General features: G+C 36.8%; 1 protein-coding gene across 1 annotated transcript in view; it reads right to left on the reverse strand.

Annotated features, from left to right (window-relative positions):
- Positions 1–518: 518 nt before the first annotated feature.
- The window catches only part of LOC139733353 (cdc42-interacting protein 4-like), a 118918-nt gene continuing 99536 nt past the window's right edge, over positions 519–19900 (reverse strand). Inside the window, exons 14-18 of the mRNA XM_071644189.1 lie at positions 14387–14431; positions 9955–10035; positions 7620–7828; positions 5535–5614; positions 519–3988 (exon numbers count right to left, since the gene is read on the reverse strand). Of these exons, the coding sequence (XP_071500290.1) occupies positions 3849–3988; positions 5535–5614; positions 7620–7828; positions 9955–10035; positions 14387–14431 (555 nt within the window). The 3' untranslated portion in view covers positions 519–3848. The remainder of the gene's footprint in view (positions 3989–5534; positions 5615–7619; positions 7829–9954; positions 10036–14386; positions 14432–19900) is intronic.

The raw sequence follows: 19900 nt of genomic DNA on the forward strand, positions 1-19900 counted from the left end.
TGTAGACAAAATGTCTTCTGCTCATACAGCTGATTACATCGTATCACTGCTCTTTTCACTTAGCTCTCCCTACTTTTCTGTTTGTTTTCTGCAGCATAATCAAATGCATAAATCATTATCAAATGCATATATCAACATTAATGAATGGCAAGGTCCTTTGACACCAAAAAGACAGCATGTGATTCTTCAAAGTTTTATCAAGAATGTAAATTCAATTACCTGTCTACTAAATGTTCTTTCTTTGAGGCTGACAAAATCTTATATACCGCTCATTTTTAGTGATGCATTACAGTGAGCAAAATTTTCCTTGACAGTTTGGGCTTTTGACAACATTTACCTTCAAAGAAAGAAAGGAAACTATGTCCTAGTCCAGAATCTCTTTGAGAAAGAGAGAAAAAGTTGAGAATGCGAGGCTTCCAATCACAGCGAGCACTTAATGGAAGACAAAAAGCAAAAAAGAAAAGCAGTGACATTAACTGCGAATGCTTAGAAGACAAATTGCAGTACTACTTCACCAGTAACCCCTTAGAATAGTTAATGACTACTCCCATAACGCTAGTGTATCACTGTTAACATAATCAACATAAAAACAGAAATAGGGATTATTAAATTCCCCATCATTATCACTTCCTGTCTATGACATTGCCACATGGAATAGCTATAAATTCAGTATCTACAATATTGTGCTCAATTTCTATATGAATCAAATTACATGGGCTATATATGTGTGTAGATGCTTATTATACAGAGTGCTATGGACTTATCATAAAATCAAGAAATAACGACATAGCAAATTGAATATGGAATGGTTTATCTATCAAGAAAGAAATTGTGGACTCAACATTCCACAAACAGGACACTTTATATATATGACAATATCATATTATCCACAGATAATATCAATCCATAGCCCATACAGTTATCCAATATGCCATCAGAAAAAAATTTAACTGATGAAAATTTCACAAATCCTCGCACATGGCAATATTCTTCCATTTATGAAATGAAGTGCAAAAGAAACAAAAATAATCGAGGGGTTCATTGTTTCATCGATCCAAATCCATTGCAAAAATTAGTCTTGGAAACAGCAGCAGAACTGGACTTGCTGAATTCCTCTTCCACGCAAACTTTCACTCTTACGTTTACTGTACTCTCACTCGATGCATAAATCTCAAGATTTCTCTTTCACGTCATGGAGCCTAGAAGAAAAATGTCACGAAGGGGGGAAAAAATGGCAAGATTGTTCCGCGGGGGCTTGAAATGCACTCCTTGCCTGGCATGGCTGTACATCCTGCATATCAGCTCCAGCGAAGTCTTTGACAGAATTAAGCTCAGATAGGGCCAAGTCGTCATTAGCAAAAAACAAATTTGCTCTAGTCTACAAAAGTTTAGGTATCTCTCATTTCATAAACAATTTCATAAATATAATACGACCACTTCACAATGATGTCATAAGATGCATTTGTTTAAACTGAAAGACAATCATAATTTTGAATAAGAGCTAATTGATTTCATAATTGCATGTACTTCAAAATTCCAGACGGATTGAGAGAACGCCACCCTTACTTGCTCCAAGAAGATAGCTTTCGTGAAAAGGAGGAGAGGACATGAAAACCGCATTTTGGGTTAAAGTTAATATGATAAGCTGATAAACTACCACAAGCACATTTCTAGTAATTACTCGACTCCAAAGTTTGACTTTATCTTCCCTGTCAAGTAACTTTCTCGACCAAACCAATCCCTTTCTGGCTATGTGTCTACACAAGTTGGAGTCTGCTTCACCAAGACATATCATTACTGGGGTGACTAAAGCTTGTATCTCAAACTTTGGTGAAAATCACTCTTATGGATTAATCGTAAGATTAATCACTCAAGTGACGTCCTCTTAAACTCCAAGTTGTCTCAATACCCTCAAGAATAAAGCCACTATTGCATGTGAAAGGAAAGGTGATCCCAATGGTTGCAGTGCTCTGGTTGCCATGTCTTTCACTCTCCTGAACATTTGACATATTGTGAGATACGAGGTTCTGTCGCCACAACAGTGATATGACAAAGTCCAGATTTAACTCCAAACTTGCCCCAGAAAATCGAGTGTCCTCAACTCTCTTCTTTTAAATTTCCTCCATGATGAAGCCCATCTTGGTCACTGCTTGATATGAAAATAACCTTGCATGCCTCACCCTGATGTTCATTATGACTGTGCATACATCTATGAATTTTAGGTTAGTTTAGTTTATGTACAATAAGTCACATCACTATCATAGATTCTCTGCCATAAAAAAACTTTGTTCTTTCAAGTTTGACCCCAGGAGCTGCAGAACACAGATCCTGTTCCTGATGTTGGATTGAACATCAGGAAGATAGTCGTACACATGCATCTCACTAGGCACCGGGCAAGCTTGGTTTCTCTTAGTATCACAATGTAAAGACACACTCAATTCTTCAAGGAGATTTCGGCACACTTGGGGAGACTTTGGCAACTCCCCTTTAGTGAATTCCTTCTCAGACATCACAGTATCGCCATTAAGGATTCCACTTCATGGCGTCGAGCATGCTAGAAAGGCTCAAAGTAGGAGAAGGCGATGGAGTGAGTTTTAAAAGGGAGTCTTTATAAACAGATGCATTCTCCAAGAAGAAAAAAAATAATTGCAACGGAGGAGGGTAAGCATTGCACTGGCATCAGGCAGAAACAGTGGCGCTGTCATACCGCTATGTGTTGCAATCTAGTGGTCACCTATACATGGCTCTGGACGATTAATGCTGACCATTTGTGGTGGTCTCCTGTAGAGAAACCCTGCTGACCACAGCCCTCTTCTTTTTCCTGTGCGTTCTAATTTCACACACGCAAAGACAGACCACAGTCTGTCTCTCTCTCATGAGAGACGTGATATCCTAATATGTGTCATAAACAAGAACTAGGACATTAAACTTTTGATATAAAGCTACCCGGATATGATCATATCACCATGACAGATTGTGATCTCCAACTGGAGAAAACAGTGAGTATCTCTGACCTAAGCCAGCTGGAGCTATTCATACTGGGTTAAACCTATAAAAGAAGTTATGTGACACAATAGTATTATATCATGTCTAAGTCTCTGCATAGATACATAAAAAGAAAAAAAATACTGGCATACAAAGAGTGCTATTTTGAATGTCACATGAAGTAGAAGCTTGTTCTTTATCTTTAAAAGTCTACAACAGTCACAACTTTTTCGAACATGCAAAAATTCAAATAGATTGGACTTTACAATTCCTAGTTACACAAACTCTGCCTGGCATTGGTGGTGTTAGTCAAGTGGTTGAAGGCGAGATATAAAACTACTCAAACATAAGTGCCATCCTACCGAAAAGACAGGAATAAGCATCCATAAATACAAGTACCAGTTTTTAAACAATGTCCCAAATATCAGAAACACGTCACGGCCGAGAATATATGTGCTCTCATATCTGATTTATCTCAGTTGTCTCTTTCAAACATCAGACCATTAGACAACTTCCTTCATCATGCACAAAACAGGCAAGCAGCCAGCACTGTATGACTAGAAGATCAGCCCTCTCTCTACGGAATAATCATCGGCTGACCCGTCATTCACCGAGATGGCCATCATCAAGATCCATTCTGGGTAGAGAGAAGGCCGTCGGATGATATACTCCAGAGATAAAGGTGTCTAGTTCCATCGATCAATTCTTTTTGCGATAAATGCAATCTGTCTCTGTGTCTCAGACATAAGATCTCACAAACTCTTCATTGCCTTCGCTTTTCATGACTTTTCCTTCCTGCTTTAAAAAAAAAAAATTAAGAGTCCATCCGTCTTCCTACATCAGTTCTCTTGCCACAGACAGCATTAGATGATTTGTATGTATGATGTCGGAACGTAGCCCTCCTTGTCGTCTCGTCGCACTCGAGTCCAGCCGTCACCACTGTCCATCTCGACAACGTCCATTTCCTCCCCGCCTGCCACAGATAATAGGTTGTCGTCTTCGGCTGTGGGATTGGATGGTACAAGAGATTAAGTTGGGGTATAGTGAGGAAGCATTCTAACAAGCATCTAGAAACTGGTACGTACACTTGGTGCAATCATTCAATTAGCTGTAAGAAAAAAAAAAATTGAAAATATAACTTTCTGTAAATCTCCAAGTAAATCTGCACATGTGTAAAAAAAAAAAAAAAAAACATCTGAAAGGAAACTGAAGTGCATAGAGTGTGTATTGTACCAAATAACCCACATAAAATGAAAGAACGATATTATCAAGAGGGGTGAAGAAGTCAGGTGCGAGTTTCTTCACTTTGTCTCCCTCTACAAATTGAATTTGTTAAGATCGCAACTGCTGATCTGTAAAGAAACAAACATGTCAGAAAAAAGGAACCAATGGGACTCGAACCTGTCATCTACTGCTTTCCGGGCAGCGACACTACCACCAGGCTGTCCCCGGTTGCCGGCAGTGACACAATGAACACGGTTCATTGTAATGGTTCCTTTTTCCTGACAGATCAGCAGTTGTGATCTTAACAAATTTAATTTGTAGAGGGAGACAAAGTGAAGAAACTCGCACCTGAACCCATATCGTCGCCGGAGTGACAAGACCTTGTATCTGACATTTTGGTGAAAATGACTTTTTTGCATTAATGGTCAAATAATGAGTTAAGTGATGTCCTGTCAAAATCCCAACTGTCTTACCCCAAAAATGAAGCCACCACAGCATGTCAAAGGAAAGGCTTTCCCATTCGCTATAGTGCTTTGGGCGGCATGTTTTTTGGCTCTCCTGAACATTTGACATTTTGTCGCCCCAGCGATGATATATAACTTTGACAAAATGCCAGGATAAGTAACAAGGTAGCAAAGACAAGCAGTGACATTCATATTACCCTCAAATGCAATGTGACATTACATACCAGGGGAGGAAAAATATATAAATACATAACAATGAATCATACATTTCTTCAATACCATGCTGCACATTTGGGAGCAAAAAATCAGCATATACCACTGAGAGAACAAGATTTGCATAAGCCTTGAAAAGTGCATGAATTTCTGTTGCAGAGAGAGTTTTAGTTTGTGTGTGTGTTTTCTTTCTTTTAATAAAAAAGCTCTTGAAGAAATGTTCTTGAATTTGAACTCTTTAAAATTTGCACAAAAGTTGTTGAAGAGGGCGGTGAGTTGGCTCAGTCGGTAGCGCGTCTGCCTCACGATCACGCGACCCGGGTTCGGACCCGAGTCTGGACTGAGCAAATGTTGTGTGTAAGCATGCCGTCCCCTCTAGCAAGAGGCAAAACACTCTGTCCCTCGGATTGGACATAAAATGGAGGTCCCGTGTATGAGAGAGTAACAACTCATGCACGTAAAAAATCCTGCTTCATTCATTCATCGCAAAGAGCAGGGTGTTTGACCCGGTGAAGTGGTCCCACTTCACATCCAACTAGACCCCATGGAAGACCAGCTTAACGTAGCTGAATATGGGCTATCCAGCCATCTTCTCAGATGGAAAATAAACAAACAAACAAACAAACAAACAAACAAAGATGGACTTACACTGGAAGTCGTACAGGACACTGCATTTGCAGATCGGCTCCTCCTGTTCGTCAAAGCTATTCTGGCCTCCCCAACCGGGACTAGGAGACAGAACAAAGTGGGAGGGAAGAGAAAAACCATTAGCATTGACTCAAAGAAAGGCAATGTTTTGATTATATCCACACATCTCCCAAAGACTTGAATACAAGCACAATGTTTACATCAGAGTTTAGTGCAGCAAAAAGGCTGTTGGAATGAAAGTTTGGAATCTTCAATCTAACATTCTCACTTGGCATCTACTGTATTTATGTCTCAGGCATTAATAAAACTCCAACTCTCTTTCTTTCAGGACATTTTCACAAAATCTATCGCTTCAGTTTGAATTTCTCCAGCCAGCTTTTGGTGTGTGTTTTCCTTTTTATAATTCAGCTTGCTCCCACCCAAATTAGTTTTGTCATATGTGTTCAAGAATAAGGCTAAGATAGCACCAGAAAGTATCTATAACCCTAGAGCTTTCTGGGCCTTTTACTGGATCCTGGCTTCACAGGGATGTAGCACTTTGCATTCTTAAAGGGATGGTACAGTATTGGTGGAGATGAGAATTGGGCTTTTAACTTTTTGCGAGATACCAAGAAAACACTTATGAAATAGTACAGAGCATACCATTTAAAGAGGAATTCAAAGTTTATTTGATGAAAATCGGGTTTGGAATGACTGAAACATCCAAAAACAAAGTAAAACAAAGCGATCGTAATAGAGTGTGGGTCCCACACTTTATTAGAATCGCTCTTTTTTGGACATCTCAGCCATTTCACAACCAATTTTCATCAAATAAACGTTGAATTCCTCATAGAATTACATGCTCTTTCATATTTCAAAAGAGGTTTCTCATTATCTCATCAAAAAATGTTAGAAACCTGAAATTAGGTCTCAACCAAAACTGTACGATCCCTTTAAATGCACTATGAAACATTGGGAGCGATAATTAAAAAAAAAAAAAGTTCAATTATCATATTTGGTGACAGTTCATTTTAGAGACAGTTTTTAGTAAAACTACAGTACAGTATGTCCAAAAAAAAAATTACAATCGGATTTTCGCAATGATAACTTCCAATATGATTAAAGTACCTGAATGCTATTCCATGGTCTATAAGTATAACATCTTACCCATATTTTGCAGAAAACCCCATTCAATTTGGTTATGTGGTCACAGAGAAATGTGAATCGTTGTAAAGCATGTCATGGGTCTGATTCTTCCAATTTTAGCACTTGGATGCTCTTGGAACTGCATAAAGTGTGAACACAATGGACAGAACTTGGAGGGAAGGTATTCCTGACATGCTCTACAAACTTCCTCATTTCTCTTTGACCACTGAAGCAAATCGGATGGGGTTTTCTGTAAGATGTGGGTAATAAGTTAGTTTCATACCCTGAAATCGTATTGGGATTGATTCACTATTTTTGAAATTATCATTGCGGAGGGTCCCGTTGTAAGATTTTTTTTTTTTGACATACGGTATTGTTCACATCTTGTATATCTAACAATATCTAACATTGATTATAATGTTAATTTTTCATGCTCATTTTTCCACTTATTGATTATACTGATTAACATTTTCATGTTTATTTATTTTTTTCGAATTCTTAACTCGCATTTCAGAACTATTTTACAGCACTACAGCTGTTTTTTGTGTGTTTCTTTTTAAATCTACAAATGTTAGCAAGGGGCTTTAATATGATAGCGCACATCACTTGAGTTTCCCCATTTACCAGGGGGTCGAGGCAGCAGAATCTCTAACTTAAGAGTCTATGTGTTTTGTGGGTTGAAGTCTGTTGGTGTATAATACAGAAAGTACAGGATATGAACTCATTGCACTAATTCAGAGGTATACTGACATATGACAGAAAAGGAAACATATGGTAGAATTTTATCAATATCTCACCTACAATTTGACTGCACCAGCTCCCATCAACAATGTTGCAAGCATCCTAAACCCTTTGAGGACAGGCTGATTTTGACACAACATGCATTTCCCATTACAGCTAAATACAGGTCTATTTGACCTTTGACCCCCACATTTTTCCCCCTACTCCCCAAGTCTTTACCTGAGGGGTTCCCCTGCATTCTGGCCGTCATGTTCCGTCATCGTCAGCGGCGTTTCGGCCCCACTGGGGGGCAACCTCTCCGACTCGGCCTCCCGTGCCTCTTGCGTCTTGGATGGTGGCTGCGGCGTGCTGTGGGGTGTGCTGTGGGGCGTGTTCTGCGGTGTGCCCTGTGGGGTGGGGGCTTTGCCTTCAGCGTGCGCTAGGTAGTTCTGTGGCACACAGAAAGGCATTATCAAATGAGAATACATCAAAATGTCATGAACAAATCAGATGTTAGTCATGTATGGCTGTTAAGACAGCTCCATGGAGCTTCTGTTGCTTTTTCTACCTTTTACTGCCTACAATGAAGCAAACCTTACACTACTTTCAATAAGCTTTACCCAAGATCCACACACTATACAAAAAATCAACCATGAAAACTTTATGGATCTTTGTATCGCATCCTACATTCATATCATATTTTACTGAAATTATACTAAATCTATCAGATTGTAACTAAAATGCAAAACGTTTAAAAGACAATAAACTGAACATCTCCCTATTCTAAAAATGACTTTGTAAATACCCTAGCATGGCTACTTTCTTCTCTTACAATGTTACAAAATATAACTATTCTTTCTTGATAAAGAAGAAATGACATTGATTTTTAGACATTCCCACCACTTGGGACTTCTTGTCTAACACACATCTGTCTCTTCCTAAAGATCATTTTTAGGGCTAAATTGCCTAGTTTGGCAGTTTTCTTTTGGAGTTCATTAGACAAAATCTTAAAACAATTTACAATCATTCATAAAATTGTCTGAAGTCTGTCGAGATGTAAAATGCAAAGAGATACTAGACACCAAATTTGTCAAAAACAATCAGAACAAGTTGCACATTGAAGACACTGCAAGAGCTGAAAGCCAACTTTACAATGAACAAAAACATTGAACAAAGACATTGAACAACGAAATCTTGTGCGATGTACCTCAAAGGCATTGAGGTAAAAAAAGGATCAAACATACAATAAAAATGGAAAAAAAAGTGGACCAAACATAAACAAAAATCCATGCACACATAACATTTGCAGACATATGTTGTGCAAAGTTATATTGCAATTGGGTATAAACATTTTTCTCCTTTTGCAAGTTATTTGCTCAGATAGTGGCAGAAAGTATAAAATACAGAAGAACTTTATGGAGTCATGCATTTTACTTGAAATGGATGCTGTATACGTGTTTTTATCAATTTAAAGACTGTTGTGTTCTAATGTAGATACACATTGCTGGAAAAAGGTTCATGCTACTTAGGCTTAACTGTCATGCACCCATATCACCCATTTGATAGGTATATATAAGAAATAAAGAGCTGATTTTTTTTTTTTTTTTTTTTTTTTTTTTTTACTGTAGCTTATATATATGCATCCTAGTCCCTCAAAATAAAAAACAAACAGAAAAGAAACAAATCATTAGAATATCAGGATAAGCCTTTCACACCAAATTAATGTTTTTATACTTTTACAAAAATATTATATGCATTGAAAATATACAAATATATATCAGAATATGTCATTTCATGATTTACTAGCATCAAGGGACAGTTTAAATATCAATGTAACAAACAAACATATGAAATGAAATATGCATATGAAAGAAACTTTTAATTTTTTTAAAGCAAATCAAGGGGACAAAACAAAGTCTTGAAATAGAAATTAATGCAATGGAAAAATAATGATCGCTGTATTATGCATAATGATTAAAGCAGCTATGCTCAACACTAGACTGATGGTATTATTGTACAATTATTATGATAACATCTTTAACCTAAACACCACTACGACTTGGGAGAACAGCTCCTACATCAAACTTAAGCAGCAATCAAAATATGTGCTTTTAAAAAATATCATAAAACTTCCCCTCATTGATCACATTATTGAAACTCTGCAGCTCAGCATTACTGTGCCTACATTGATACCTGTTACACAGCTGCCATATGAAAAGTAGATTACTTCTCAGTAACAACTTCCCATTCAGCTACTTAATTTTCAGATCTGAATGGGGTGATGTCCCACCAGGTTGCAGTTGCACAACCTCGCTCATTCCCCCCCCCTTCCCACCACCCCTCCCCCTTCCCAGATCCCTGCCTCTGTATCCGACCTCAGGCTGCGTCAACGTACGCCATGCAAGTGCTCGTCCCTACAGGTATCAAAGTATCCTCTACTTCTACTACTACCACTACCAGGGAGGTGAAAAGTGACTCTTTCTACCTCCCTGCGACTACTTCTACTACTACTACAATCTAATTTCTCCTCCTTGCTCTCAGCGTGCAGGCAGTCTTAGCGCGGTTACAGAAAAACCTTGATCTCAGCAAGTACACTTTGCCGATGGCCTGGCTCCTCTTTTTCATTCTCTTCACTCTGCTCCTCCTGTCCGCATCCCTGCATCACACAACACACATTGAATGGGTCAAGCGCATCATAGACTGAGGTGATAGCAGCGGGGGCAGGTGATGCATTCCTGTTGCCGGGCGGGGCATTCCTGTTGCCGGGCGGGGCATGCTGTGCACTCAAAGCTCAAAATGCAAGGGCAGAGCATAACAACAACAAAAAAAATTGCTGTGCATCACAACCTCTGTCTCTCTCTCTCTCTCTCCCTTTTATTCTCATACTTGCTCCATTGATTCATTTCACTGTGCTCTTTAAAGGCAGACAAAAAAAAAAAAAGTCATGCTATGTTAGTTCTTGGTGCATGCTAAAGCAAAGCTGTGCCAGAGAGGATCCCACTCTTACTTTGAGAAACCAACAAATCAATGAACATGCTCTCTTTCCCTATAACATAAATAAGAATAATAAAAAAGAATTCCATCACTTATTTAAGCTTGATTTAACTATGATGATCACATCACATATAAAGAGTTCTGACAGTTTTAAATTTGATGATGCGTCAATGTGTTAAGGCCTAATGAATCTAATGCAAGAGTTTTGATGTCCATCAATATAGTATTCATTTTAATTTAGATTAAGTATAGTACAGGTTTACTAGAAATAACTAAAATGGGATTTCTTTCTACAGAGACAGCATCTTCATATCAGTTTTGGCCAAAGATTGAGATTATTTACATTCTGCATGTCTGCTCATGAAGTATATGTCTTACTATACTTAAAATCCACATTTTATCTCTGAATTACTCTTTACGAACAATGACATTGAAAAAGTGCTAAATCTCTTTAGATCTTTCTTACAAGTCTGTCTGTGATGCCCTTTGCAGCTTATCACACCGCCGTCTCCCCGAATCAAGCTTTCACAACCAACCAGCTACACACCGCATGATTGTACATCTTGAATGAGAGAAACGGCCTAATTGTCAAAGTTAATTTAAGAAGACTGAAAACACCACGAGCAAAAGAGCGTCACTCTTATTTGCCCCATCATTCTTTAATCTGGGACTGAATGATCTACGTCCTTAGAAAATGGATAGTGTTCCCTTGCTGGCATCAATATCTGGCAGAAAAGAAATCTCAACAAAGGATGCATATCAAATATTGCATATCAAATATATAACACTGATACTATTTTCATGCTATTGTTTATACAGTTCACTCTCACTTTAACGAAATCCTATGGGCCAGCAGTTTTACTTCTTTTGTCAAATCGACATTTGTTATATCCGAACAATGGAGTATATAAAGACATACAGATTATGCTTTTGGGACCTGAATTTTTACTTCATTGCATGGAGGGCTTTGTTATAACCATTTACGTTATAATGGGAATGCCCTGTATCTCATTCACAATGACATCACATTCCCTCTTGACAAACACATCATTCTATCTTTTTATTTTTTTAAAGAAATGACAGGTGGCAGAACACTGAATCACTTAGGTATAAAATGATGTTGAGAAGGAAAGACTGACATTAGGGGAAAAAGCAAATGCGAGAGATATTGAAGATAAGAGAAAGAAAAAGAAAGGAAAGCATCATCCAGTAGCTTCATAGGATGACTAATAAGAAGTACTGTATTACCATATGAAATACAAGACACAGGAAAAACAAAGAGAGAGGGACAGAGGGAGGGAGAACTGTAAGGAGGAAATAAAATTGCTGTCAAATAGTTTTCAATTTACAGACACAATGTACATGCATACAAGTAGACTTGACAAATGCAAGGATTCCACAATACGTCGACAGCGACATCAAGTCAGAGAAAGAAAGAGAGACACAGATAGATAGACATATAGATAGATAGATAAACAGATAGATAGATAGATAGATAGATAGACAGGTAAATAGACAGACAGATAGATAGACAGATAGATAGACAGATAGATAGATAGACAGATAGATAGATAGATAGATAGATGGATGGATAGACAGATAGATAGACAGACAGATAAATGGACAGATAGATAGAGACATATAGTATAGATAAAGAGACAGACAGACAGACAGACAGAGTCCAGAGGGAGAGAGAAATGAGAAGGGGTGAATGACAAGGAGTGTCCAAATATTTGTTAAGCATTTGATTTTAAGATCTACTTGCAGTCTTTTCTCTGCTTATTGCAAAAATTAATTCAAACTAAAATGCCCTTTAGAGATTGCAACCATATTTGATAGATGCTAGTCCTGACTAATTTCTGCAACTCTCTTAGTTGTAAAACAACATTACATCCATACTACAGCAGCTGCCAAATGCAGTTTTTTTTTCTCTCACAAATTTTGAGTGCACAGGAAAACTTTGCAGTTATTAGATTAGGCAACTGTGACAGAAACTGGTTACTCTTTGTTGAACATTGCTGATGCGACAACACAGATACAGTTATGTGGGACCAAGACATCCCACTTTAAGTTTGTGAAAATTACACCTGTATCTAAAACCAAAGTTTCAGTGTAATCAAAGTTACATAGTACAATTATCAGCAGTCTTTACAGGCTTTTAACATCAATGAAAACATTCTTGCTTCACTGATCAATACAAACAATTCAAATATTGCATCTCAAAGTCAATATGGTGCAGGTTTCTTGCAACAACAACAACAATAACAAAAAAGACAAGGAAAAAACAAAAAGACAAGGAAAAAAATAAAAAGAGAGACCAGCTTAATGTCCCTGAATGCAATGGACTATCACCTTTTTTACACAGACCAAACACTTTCAATACCTCCTAGGCATGCACACCACTACTGATATCAAAACACACCATTCATTTCACTCTGTATCAAGCAATCACGGATGCATTTGGCAGAGCACTATGTCACTTTTTTGTTTTGTTTTCTTCTACACCAATTGGCAATGCGGTCAGCAGCCACAAGTTTTGACTACGAGGTGAGTTTGTTAGTTTCAGGAGAAGTTGAGCTGTTCTTTTCGACAAGCAATTTGCCCTTGAACAAGAGGCCTATTACAAAACTGTGGTACACATTGCTCACTGAAAAAAAACAGAACTTTTATGCAAATTCATGTTATCATTTATCTGTATGTTATGCCTATATTCCATTGTACATCTACATAATTACCATTTTACATATCTAAAATCATATATTCATATTCACAATTACAAGCTATAATCTAATTTAAATTTCATTTTCCCACATAATTCTGTTGTGCCAAGAGCGGATGAAATAATTTCTACCAGATTGCAAATTCATTCTTCTGAATGTACAAACTTTACAATCACCTTTGGCCATGGATTTATAAAAATCCTGAAATTTCTCCTCACTTTATTAAGCTCTAAAAAATCTTTGGTGACAGGCAAGCAACAACTAGTAGTCCAAAGCCTATCCAGTGGTTCCAACAGAGGCAAATATCAAAGTGCACTCATGCTCATGCACAAAACCACAAATAAAATAAGAAAGCTAATCAATTATTTCTGAATTCAGAGGATCTCTTGTCTTGTCATAAAATGTCTCTGAGAGTAATTCATTTCTTTTGGATGGACTTGTGTGTGAAGAATACTTAAAGGTATTGTTTACCATTGGGATCAGTGATTTAAAAAATGTTCGAGTTATCACATTTGATACAATCTGTATGTTACTTGTATCACAAAACATCCTACCATATAAAAAAAATTGGCAATAAAGTCTAAAATATAAGGAGATATCACCGTTTCTCTCACTGAACCATAACTGTAGATGGTTTATTTTAGAAACAATTTTATTATAACTACTGTTCACAATTTGTATATTCAACAATACTTAAATGTTTATTCTACTGATCAACATTTTCACATTCGTTGTTTCTATCCCTAACTAACATTTTAGAACTATTTTGAAGCACTAAAGCTGGATTTTTGTTTTATCTTTAAATGGTAAATAATGCCTTCAAATAATAAAAATCATGTTATCTATTGTTTTTCCCTTCGTTCACCTTCAACTTTGAATGCATACATGCGGTGTTGGTAGCATTACAGCTCGACAATTACAAAACAGTGATGACAACAGTGTCATCAAGTAACCACTGAGGCTTGCATGACATAATACACCATGTGAGAAGTTTACCTTACATTCAGCAAACAGTTTACTTTAAACAGAACAAACAAAATCATACTAGGGTACTTTTCAAAGAAAGATTTCATATATACATATATATAGATATAAATCATGCTAAGCAGCAATGCACGGTCATGCTGTTAACGAAAAATGGGAGGAAAAAAAAAAACAGAACCAGGCATTTTGATTATCTAAAAAAGAAATAAATCTTCTTTTAATAAAAAAAAAAGGAAAGAAATAAAAAGGAGGAATGCTGCTCACAGAAACACAAAATGCAAGAAGTAGAGTAATGTGGACAGTACTTACACTCGGGAGTGAATTGTTTTTGTATGGCGAATGGCCAGTGTACTTCTAAAGTCAGAAATGATGGGTGAAGAAGTGTCTTAGAGTGGTGTTCTCTCCCGCCGAATAAACATAACGAAAAATCGTCAGAGACTTGCACGGGAATTTTGTTAAATATTTGAGCAAGGACAGCAAAATAAATCAAAAGGAGTTTAATATATGGTGGAAAAGCACATTGGGCTTTTCAAAGATAAATATATATTTTAAAGTAGATAATCAACTCAAATTTTTGTTTTACTTCAAGTGTGAGCTGGACTATATTATAAAGCTCACGCTGTTCTATTGTTTTTCTCTCATTTTTCTTTGAGAGAGAGTAAAGGGTGCAGAGTGTAGTATCTTGAGCTGATATATAAGTATAATTTAAGAGAGGTAAATATTCCCTTACCGCTTTCTGCAGAGCAGAATACCATATCAGAAAAAAGATGAAAACAAACAGTTTAGGCATTGAGGTTAAAGATTATTCTATCGAAGTGCTGACTGAAAACAACTTGCTGAACCACAAGAATCACAATTTTTCACCTATTTATCAACTTTTTAATTCCTTCTTGTTAAGATCATAAGAAGGAAATGGCAAAGAGTATGATGGTTACAACAAACATGTACAAAGTGGCTGAATACTGCACCTATCATTTTATGAGTACAGTTTATTCATAATAAATCAGAAATGTATCACACACTGTCTGTGTGAAAGTCCACTCCATACTCGACACATTTCCAATAATTCAAATGACACTCTAGTAACTTGTGCAAGTCATATCAATTCAGGCATGAGGATAATTTCTATGGCAATTCTCACCAATCTTTGAATAAAGCTTTCACTGACTTTTCTTTCATATTTGTGACTACCATAGACATATGGCATGCATACAACAAGGTAAGCTTGTCACACACAAATACCATCATCCAAAACTGAGTGCAATTCTAAAAAAAAACAAAAAAAAAAAAAAAAACACAAAATCTTCTCTTTTTGTCCACAAACAGCAAATTCACTTTTTGTCCACAAATAGCAAAAAGCAATGTCTGTGCCCTTTGAAACAGCAAAGATACATTTGCAAATGCAAAGCAAGACATACTTTTCCTATGTACAGTTTCCTTCCTCCAATAATCTCCCTATCCCATTTTAGAAATGAAGCAAACATATTAATCAACTCATATTCTGTGGATAACTGCCCAGATGCTAAAACATAGAAATCTCTGTGTGTGGGTCATGCCATGCTTGTCTACCCCAAACCAGAATGAATTTTGGAAATGAAAACAATCCCGGGTAACAAATGAAAAGCAGGCACGTAGGAAGAATGCATCACAATCTCAAGCGGTCAGTATGCCAGTATACCAGCCTTGCTGTTAATGTTTCTTGTCAGCGTCAAATCAAATTCAAGCAGAGGCAGTATCAATCAGCGGTCATGCCATTTCACTGTTAGCTCCTGCGCAATTTTTGAAAAAGAAATATTATCTATTAGTCCTGAACACGCACATTTGTGTGCACACATGTGACCTGCATTACGGGGGACTTTCCTATGAACGACAAGTAGAAATCTTCTAGCATACTCAAGTAATCTTTGTTTTTACTTCTGTGTAATCCTGCCATATGGACACAATTTAGCATTAGCGGTCATAACCCCTTGGATGCACTATGGGTCAATATCAACTCTGAATTATCATTTAGTTAATAAGGCATCTAGCATAAGCAAGCATATACATTGTGAGAGTTTGTATGTTTCTCATTTTAAGTGGTACTTTTGAGAAAAATTGATTCATGCTGACTTCACGTACAGCTATTAGCCAGTCATCATCTCCTATTATAACCCAACACCTATCAGTACAAATGTCAACCCTGTCTTGTTACAAAGTACAGTCCAAAAACCAAAGCAAAATAAATGTCTTATGAGGGCTGTGAAGTACTGCTAGGACTCACAAATGTGAACTTTCAAACTACATCACCTTCTGATAAATCTTTTATCTTCTTCAACCATTAAAAGGAGTCCCCTGCAAACTTGAAGGAGTGGGACATATTACCTTGATATAAAAAAGAATACAATACACACTGGTTATTGGTAGGGTACATTTCCCCACCCCTCTCCTATACCAAGGGGTGTAAAGTTAGCCTTAGTTTCAGGTGAAGGAGTGCAAGGCAGTGCTTCATTCCTGCAAACTTCAGAAGTGATAAAGTCACTTCTGATACGTACTATGTGTCTCTCTACATCTATGATATCATCTTTAAGCCTCAGTTTCATATTTGACTTGTGCACTAATTTGTTTATTTGTAAACTATCTACATATCTACCTATTCATTGTATGTGTGGAAGATCAGACAGGTGCACACAAGCAAAAGCAGAATGGTTTGCACAAGAATGTGAGGCATAACACTGCTAACACTAATAACTGGTACTACAGTGTATCTTCATTTCACCATTACTATGGTCTGGAAAGCTGAAGGATAATTTTCATGACTTACAGGACCATTTATCCCTCTTATCTGCCAACCAAGGAGAGTATCAACATTAATGTCATGAATACTGCCCTCTTGAGTTGGTTGATATCGTTTGTGATGGTAGAAACCTTGAGGCATGCAATCTAATTATCTCTTCCTATTGATGACACATGGACACTCCTACACTGCACAGCCCCAACTACACCACAATAGTCCCTTCCATAACCATTCATGTGATGGTCCTGAATTTGAAAGCATGATGGGATTCTAGATCAAAATTAGGCTCTCTTTAACTTGAAACTCTTTTGACTGGAGAATTTGATATAACTTTGTAAATCCACTTCATTGACTTCACAATGGAAAACAAAGAAGCAAATTCCACATGTCTCATTGCTATTCATTAATCCAGAAGTGAGCTTTCACAACATATCACATAACCCACTTGACGATTACAGTAAATGAAAGAAAAAAAAAAAACTAAATCAAAAGGAAAACCTTGCCCCATCTACATTTTCCCACGATGCAAGATGCACACGAAGTTCTCAAGAATACTTCAACTGTCAGTCCTTCCACTTGCAAAAAGGAGGACATCTTTACACTCTATGGAACAAGCATTGTTATTAGGGTGACTGTATTTTCACTTTCAACCAATGTCTGTACTGTACACTGTCTATATGTGTTAAGCATGAGTCTACTTTCAAGATCTAATTTAGACACATCATGTGAAGTATCTTTTGTCATCACATGCATACAAACCATAAGACATGGTTTCTATTCCTATCACAATACAAAGCACAAAGAAAAAAAAAAAGATTGACATGCTATTCAAGACTCCTCACAGTGTGGTGGGAGAGGGAATTTACTAATTTCTGACTGATTTCTGACTGATTTCCTAACCTTTCTGACTGAAAAAACATGGATGATTTGGCTCAAAAAGAGGAAAGACAGAGCAGCTCCCATAGCAATATGTAGTAAAATTATCCAGAAAAAATAGGAACTCCTATTGAAACGAGAGCTGGTGATGATCAAAATTCAGATTCTTTCCTCCAATTTCAGAATGGTTGGGAGGTCTGAATTCAACAAAACATTTTAAGCATTTTTTTTTTATAGGAACAAATAGCAAATTTGTGGGACAATTTTCATGGACATGTCCACACATACACCTGTCATGAAAATTTAAAAACCATTTCACTTTGTCTATCATTGATATAAAATTCATATCAACTTTCCACTTTCTCTTCCTTCTTTAACACAATCTACCCACGATTACCCCCTCTGTGTCGTTAATGACAATAGATCTTTGTATGTGCCATGCTTTTTTTTTTTTTTGGCCAATCTTATTTCTTATATTCTAATATAATCTTAGATTCATCAAGCTTTTTACATAGGGGATTTACGCGGTGATTGATGTAGGGGAGAAAATGAAGGGAAACACAAAAAACAAACTCAGCATGCATACACAACACAATGTTTTCTTCAGACAATCTAGGGTCAACCAAATGGCTAACATGCTCAAGAAACACTCTTACAACACACTTTAGTCCAGCACAGACCTTTTTCTCCCCTAAAATAGTACAAATCAATGTTTACTTGTACTATCTTTTTCTGGTTTTCGTTAGTAAGGCAGAACATTCAAGCACAGATTTATTTTGTTGGTAAAAAATTCAATTTGAACTCCCTTCTTTCCCAGTCAAATAATCAAAACATACAAAATATTTTTAGATTTCCCAATTACAAGTTTTCGTCTTTAATGCAACACTCCAGCACTGTTAAATATGGCAATGATGTATTGAACAAAACCAGACAATGAAAAAGTGTAATGACAGTATCACTACAATCTAACTAACAAAAAAAGGATATGTTAGCTAATAATTCAATATGTTATTGCAAAAAGGGCATTTATTAAAAAACAAAAAAATAAATGAAATACGGTAGTAAGTTCCTCTCATGAAAATATTGTGAAATTTGAAACATCATGTTAAGAGAGGGATTATTAAAGAAATGTCACAGTGTTATATTTGACATTACTACTCTTCTTCATTTATTTATTCATTTATTTATTTATTTATTTTTTCTAATTAAAGCTGAGTATTCAATGGCTGGTGTGAGAATTAACAATTCAGTGATGTGCAAATCATTGCATGAACTAGAGCAAATGGGTGTGTGCAAACGCTATAATCTTTGAAATCAGCCAAATTTAAATCATAATCTCTATCTGTATCAGAGGGGTGAAATTTCATCTTTATGTTATCATTAAGTTGCCTACATTTAGCAAATTTATCATCCTTGAGCTCCAAGACACTCAGAATCAAGCAAATCTCTTCTGTGTGTGTGTGTGTGTGTGTGTGTGTGTGTGTGTGTGTGTGTGTTTTTTCTTTTAAGCTTGACAGTAATGATACGAAGAAGGGGAACAAGACTTAAGATTATGCAATAATTGCACAAATGCTGGAATACATAATCTGAACTGAGCACAAAAAGGATGTCACTACTCTTTTTTTCAACCTTAACTGCAATCTCACTTATAACAGACAATGTGAAATTTTTATACCTAGTACTTTGCTGCCATTTTATCTATTGTACCATGGTTTCCTCCCTAGACTATCTTGCGGCTAAGACCTTTTACCTCTATTCCCATCTTACTATTACACCCTTACACCTTTCTGAGACCAAATTAGTATGAATAAATTATAACAATGTGGCATCATTTTCCCAGGGTACCCTCATCAGTGCAAGCTCCATCCTTTATGAGGGCCTTGCTATCATTAGTTTTACTCTTGCATGGCTGGATACCATCCTTTTGCACCGGTGCCAAAGGGTACAGGGTAAAACACCTTGCATAAGGATGTATGCACCAGGCTGAGATTTGAACCTAGGACATAATCTTTAAGCGTCCAAGGCCAGCACCTCTGTGCCATGATGCTCCTACGCTTTTAGATGATAGTCAAACCTAGGTATAAACCTTACACACACTCCTTCACCCACATGTCAATGTATTGCATGACACATTACATGGAATGAAAACTAGATTGCATTATGGTGATTAGAAA

This window comes from Diadema antillarum, unplaced genomic scaffold (genome assembly GCF_040938485.1).
Source record: "Diadema antillarum isolate AM-2024a unplaced genomic scaffold, OU_Dant_1.0 seq00000472_RagTag, whole genome shotgun sequence".
NCBI classification, from domain to species: Eukaryota; Metazoa; Echinodermata; class Echinoidea; order Diadematoida; family Diadematidae; genus Diadema; species Diadema antillarum.